This window comes from Carlito syrichta, unplaced genomic scaffold, assembly GCF_000164805.1.
Source record: "Carlito syrichta isolate Samal-C Ts95f unplaced genomic scaffold, Tarsius_syrichta-2.0.1 Scaffold315299, whole genome shotgun sequence".
Classification (NCBI taxonomy): Eukaryota; Metazoa; Chordata; class Mammalia; order Primates; family Tarsiidae; genus Carlito; species Carlito syrichta.
Genome location: NW_007259395.1, coordinates 139,949 through 145,631, shown reverse-complemented (window position 1 = coordinate 145,631; position 5,683 = coordinate 139,949). Strand labels below are relative to the sequence as shown.

General features: G+C 51.5%; 1 protein-coding gene across 1 annotated transcript in view; it reads right to left on the bottom strand.

Moving 5' to 3' along the window:
- Window positions 1-928: 928 nt before the first annotated feature.
- The window catches only part of NPPC (natriuretic peptide C), a 5,153-nt gene continuing 398 nt past the window's right edge, over window positions 929-5,683 (bottom strand). The window contains exons 2-4 of the mRNA XM_008072505.2: window positions 5,601-5,683; window positions 4,834-5,144; window positions 929-1,413 (exon numbers count right to left, since the gene is read on the bottom strand). Coding sequence (XP_008070696.2) covers window positions 4,854-5,144; window positions 5,601-5,683 — 374 coding nt within the window. The 3' untranslated portion in view covers window positions 929-1,413; window positions 4,834-4,853. The remainder of the gene's footprint in view (window positions 1,414-4,833; window positions 5,145-5,600) is intronic.

Sequence of the window (5,683 nt, the reverse complement as noted above, 5' to 3'; positions counted from 1 at the left end):
GATGTCACCAGCACAAGAGGGTCTTAATTTCCCTTTCTTCCCCTAATGGGGACAGACAGCAGAGAAGGCTGCACTGGGGTGTCATCCAAGGGTGTCTTCCAACTAAGCATGTAATGTCATTACCTCAGAATTATTCAGAGTTTCCTGCTGGTATCAGGAAAATATTCTAATCTAAATTATATTCATAAATTCTAAATTATATTCATAATTTCACATTCATAGCATCATGGGGCATAGGAACTGTAATTGTTAGCGACTTTAAATGAAGAGAGAAACCACAACCTCCTCACGAAGCACACCAATCCATACACACATAAAATCTGCTAACGCCTTCTTCTCTCTGAGGTCCCAGATCCCTGCTGACCATGGCATTCATGACCAGGTCACAACTACCCATCTTGTGCTTTGTAAACAAGTCTAGAAAACAGAGTTGCTGAGATTCATAAGATGACCCAGCCAATCCTGCAAGATGTACAGAAACTTTCTAAATCTCCCCCAAACAGGAGGGAAGTTTTCAGCTGTTTCTTCCCCTTACAATGTAGAGAAGGTGGAGTACAATTTAGAGGACTCTACATCAGCGGAATTCAATGTTAACTTAATTTACGACATCTGACATCTCAGTCATTAGGTGCTTGACCAGAGCTTCCCAACCTGGCTGAGCCGGTCAGAGTCACTTAGGACAAAATCCACATGGCCAATCTTATCCTGGGAGACTCAGATTCGTAGGTCAGAGGGTGAATGGAGGCAGGAATCTGTATTTTTACTATGCTCCCCAGGGTATTCTGATACAAGTAAATCCAGAACTGGGAACTTGGCTGTTAGAGCTATTTGGAGGCAAACACCTTGTCTTCACGTTCCCAATCTGCCTCAGTTTAATTCCTAAAAAATAAATGCAAAAAGTAAATAAAGACAGTTTTCGAGATGTTCATGGAATGACTTTTTTTTTTTTTTTTTTTACATTTTTCAACTAGTTAGGACAAAAACATTACAATGATTGACTTCTTCCATTTAGTTACATAAATAAAATTTTTATAAATATCTCTTTATAAACAATATAAATAGCTTTACAACATAAATACATTTATGCATGACATGAATTTACAAACAGCAATGTTTTACAGCTGGTTTTGTCAGTCTCTTAAAAACTGTCCCTTGTCATCAAGTCGGTGTAGGTGTGTGTGTTTCATGTATATAATATATATATAATATATAACTTTTTATTTTTCATTTTCAAAAAAAACCCAAACAATAAAATCACACCCCCCTCCCCAAATAATAATAAAATAGCTGGTGTTGTGTATTCCCAGTACCAGGAAAAAAAAAGAAATGTAAAAGCCACATTGCGTTGGAGGTGCTTCCAGATGTTGCCGATGACCAGCGATGACCTCAGCACAGCAGAGCCGGTTCCCCATCCTGAAACACAGACGCACATAGTTCTGGCCCCTTCGCTGAGAAAGCCCAGCCTGCAGGGCAGTTCTAAAACCTTTCCTTTCGTGAAGAGAGAACCTTTCACCTCAGCATGAGGCGATGACCCTCCGCCTTTGCCCCATGGCCCCTGATGAAGGCCTTCCTGTAGAAGGAAACCACCTTTATCTTCTGTTGTGCATTGAGCACTTGCTGCCCCAGCAGAGGTGGAACCAGAATGTCTGCCTGCCCACCTCCGCCCCCTCAGTCTAACTACAGGCCCTGCCCTTGGCACTCAGGGAGGCACAGTGAGGGAAGGAGAATGGGGAATCCTCCCTGTCCCTTTACTGCTGCAACACACACCCTCAGCCAGGTGCTTGCCTCTATGTATGTGTCTGGGTGACCGTGGAGGGAAGGAGGAAAGAAACATCTGAGGAGTCAAGAATTCTGGGCTCAAATCCCAACGCTGAACTGACGCTCAGGATGGCCCTGGATAGCCTTGAGTGTTACTTTCCTCACCCATAAAGTGGGATAATAGCCACCTCCCAGGGCTGGGTTTAAGATTCAACAGGGGGCCATGAACTGGGCACTGGCAGTGTCTAGGTTACAGCCACCATCCAGTAAACAGCACTTCCTTCTCTATCTGGCTTTGCCTCAGAAAGGGTAAGGGCCCAGGGTCCCCTTCAGAAGCAGAAGAAGTCGTGTCTCACACCAGCCCTGGGGAAATGAACAGTCATACTGGGCTTGGTGCACTGAGAATTGTTAGAGTCATTTGCTGAGGGCTGTGCTCAGTCCATGCCAGTGGGTGTGTGGGTACTCCAGGGTCCAGGGAAGGTGTCCTTCTGAGATGGTGCGGTGCCCTCCCAACAGGACAGCATGCAGAGGTATCCTGGGCTACAGTGGCTTGGTGAACTCTCTTCTGACTCCCTTCTTTGGCTTTTCCATGTGTTTAAACAGATGACAGATGTCCTGGGGCCTCGGGGCAAAGTGTTCTTTCAGGTGTCAGCCATACCCCATCTCTGTCATTAGCATTTTATAAGCAAGACTTATAACCACCAGTGACTGTCATTATGGTGGTGCTTAGAGCCCTAGTCAATCTCCGAGTGGAGAAATAGCCATAACCTCAGAAGAATATCTATTAATGTAAAAATCCAAGCTGTCTTTCTTGTTAAGCCCAGATAGTGATCTATCCTGGGCACTACCAGCAGGAGTCTGCAGATACAGGAAGGATGTTCTGCTTTCTGTGGGGTCAGGGAAAGGCAAGGGTAGGGTTGAGAAGGCAAAGGGTGTTGGGGATGGGTGTTCATCTATGCTAAGAGAACTCCCTTGGTCAAATGGGTCAAGGAGTCTTAGCAATCTGACCAGGCGTGGTGGCTCATGCCTGTATTCCCAGCACTTTGGAAGGCTGAGGCGGGAGGATTGCTTGAGTCCAGGTGTTTGAGACCAGCCTGGACAACACTGCGAGATCTCATCTCTACAAAAATTAAAAAAATTAGTTGGGCATGGTGGCACACACCTGCAGTCCCAGCTACTTGAGATGCTGAGGTGGAAGGATCACTTGAGCCTAGGAGGTCGAGGCTCCTGTGAGCCGTGATTGTCATGATCATGCCACTGCACTCTAGCCTGAGTGACAGAGTGAGACCCTGACTCAAAACACACACACACACACACACCAAAAGCAGATGTCTTAGCTATCCGGATTCCTTCTACACAGCATCTCTTACCACCGTTTGGCTATCCTCTAGTGCCTACAGACAGTCATGCCCAATGAGGCTGTACATTCCAGGCACTAACCAATGGAAGGTTCACTAACATTTGTTCAGATTCTAAAGTTTGAGCTTGGTGCTTAAATCAAACTGAACACTTAAGGCCTCAGATTCCATCTCTTCATTGTTTAGACGGAAGAGAAGAGACCAAAGACGGTAGCTACTAAAGCTTGTTCCCCGGTGTCAGAATCATTTCTCTCCCTGTGCAGGGGAGAGTCAAGATCACAGACAACCCAGCCTCTGTAGAAGTGGGGAGAAGCACACAGCCAAGTTAAGTCTGGCTGGAGAGGCCTGGTTAAAACCTAGGGCAGGTGGGGGAGGCTGTGGGCTGGACATGCAGGTTTCTCCCATCATTGACAAATATTTCTAAGAGTCTATTGAGGGCGCTGTGGGTCCTATTGCCATAGGCCTGTGCTCCGCCCTTGAGCTGCTCAAGAGTTAATATGGGGAGGTGAAGAGGTTCACAAACAGCTATAACTCAGGTGACAAAAGTGTTCTGTACTGTAAAAAAGACTTAAGCAATGCACTGGAGAGGAATGCTTATCTCCCGCCGAGAAGACACTGACAAGGAACAAATAAGATGTATACGGCAGGCAAAGGTGGCGGCTAAGCTGTAAGCAAGACTAGAAGGGCAGAAGCACACTTGAATGTCAATGTCAGAGGTTGGAGTGTTGTTATTCCCTGGGCATTGGCAGGCAGTAGGAGCAGTGAGGAGGGCGGAGAAGAGGTAAGGCTCTTTGCAGCAGTAAATTGCCACCATGCGGCACCTGGCAGGGGCTGACGGAAGGGCAGAGGATTCTAGCTCTAGTGGAGGTTGAAGAGGCCTCCGCAGAAACAGGGTCCAGAGCACCAGTTGGGCAGGGGACAGGGGTGGTGAAGAACATGTCCTATTTGAGGTTGGGACAAAATTTTTTTTTTACTCTTGTTTCTTCTTTTCCTGACCGGAAGTAGTGACACAAACATTGAGGTTTGCCTCTGAAACCAGAGGGCTGCATCAGGACCCTGGACAGACCAGTTTGCCCACTGCCTGGGTTTAGAGAAGGGCAAGAATCAGAATGCCCCAGGTAGAAGAGCTCCCCGATGATGCCAACAGAGGGCTAATCTCTCTGCTATGTGGGGACAGGTATTTTTCTCCAAGTCTGTCCTGCTTCAGGTCAACAGGCCCAGGAAGCTGTCCTGGTGGGCTTGGCTGCCTACTGCCATGCCGCTGTGCCAATGTGCATGGTGGCTGGCAGATAAAAATGTACTGGGCTTGTGGGTACGCCTTTTCCCCCTGTGTTCCCACAAGCCCATGATCGCCCCTCAATCCTTCCCAGCCCCGAGTCGGCGAATTGGGGCAAATATTGCTAGTTCAGCTATGGTACAGGGGTGGGTAGGACCCCACCAAGTTCGTTGCTGCTTCTGCAGGGGAAACCAGGTGGCTTCGTCCAGGCTTAGCCACTTATGACCTTTCCAAGACTCCCTGACTGCTTTACTCTTCACTTTCTTCATCTGTAAAATGGGATGATAAATGGGGTGGCGGGTAGATGCCTAGCACCCAGCTGACCTCACACCGAGATTGCCTGGCTCCCCGCAAAGGCCGGCTGGGAGGCGCAAGGGCCCAGGCCGGGGACTAGTGCCAGGCGCGCGGGAGCGCCCGGCGGCCGCGGGCTGTGGTACTCACCGCCGCCAGGGGTCGCTGCACTAACATCCCAGGCCGCTCATGGAGCCGATCCGGTCCAGCTTGAGGCCGAAGCAGCCCTTGGACAAGCCCTTCTTGTTGGCTCCTTTGTATTTGCGCGCGTTGGGGTGCTCGTGCAGAAGGCGGGCCCACGCCGCCCGCGACTTGGTGTCCACGCGCAGGTCCCGGAGCAGTCGCGATCGGTCGCCCTTGAGGTTGGCGCCGCCGCTCCCGGGAGTCTTGTCGCCCTTCTTCTGACCGCCGCCCCCAGCCTGGGGCTCGGCCAGCTCCTCGCCCGGCGGGGTTCGCGGGACCTGTCGAGAAAAGAGTGGGCAGGTGAAGGGACACACGGCTGCAGCCGGACTTAGCGGGCCTCCGATGCTCCAGCCGGACGCGCTCGCCAGCGCAGTGCGCCCCTTCCGAGCCCCGAGTGCGCCCCCGCCGATGCCGGCCAGCTTGGCCCCGCATCCACCTGCCACGCGGCCGCCGTCCCCTGCTCCCTCTGAGAGTCCCCTGCCCGCTCCTCCTTTGCCGCTGGCCCGGCTGGCCTCACTGGGGCAGAGGGTTGCGCTTATGTCGACGTTCTCCTGAGGCTGGGGGAGTAGACTCCCCGAGTCCGGGCTTCGAGGACTCCCCGGCTCTCACCCGCGCACACCTCGGGGGAAGGGCTGCCCTCCCGCGCTCTCTGCTCCCTCTTGCGCGCCGCATCTTCCCACGACCCCAGCCTCCCACGCCCCTCACAGGCCCCGCGTCCCAGCGACAGCACCCACCTTCGGCGGCGCCCCGGGCTTGGCTTCGGAGGGCCGGAGCGAGAGCAGCGTGAGCAGCAGGGCGCAGGCCAGCAGCTGGGAGA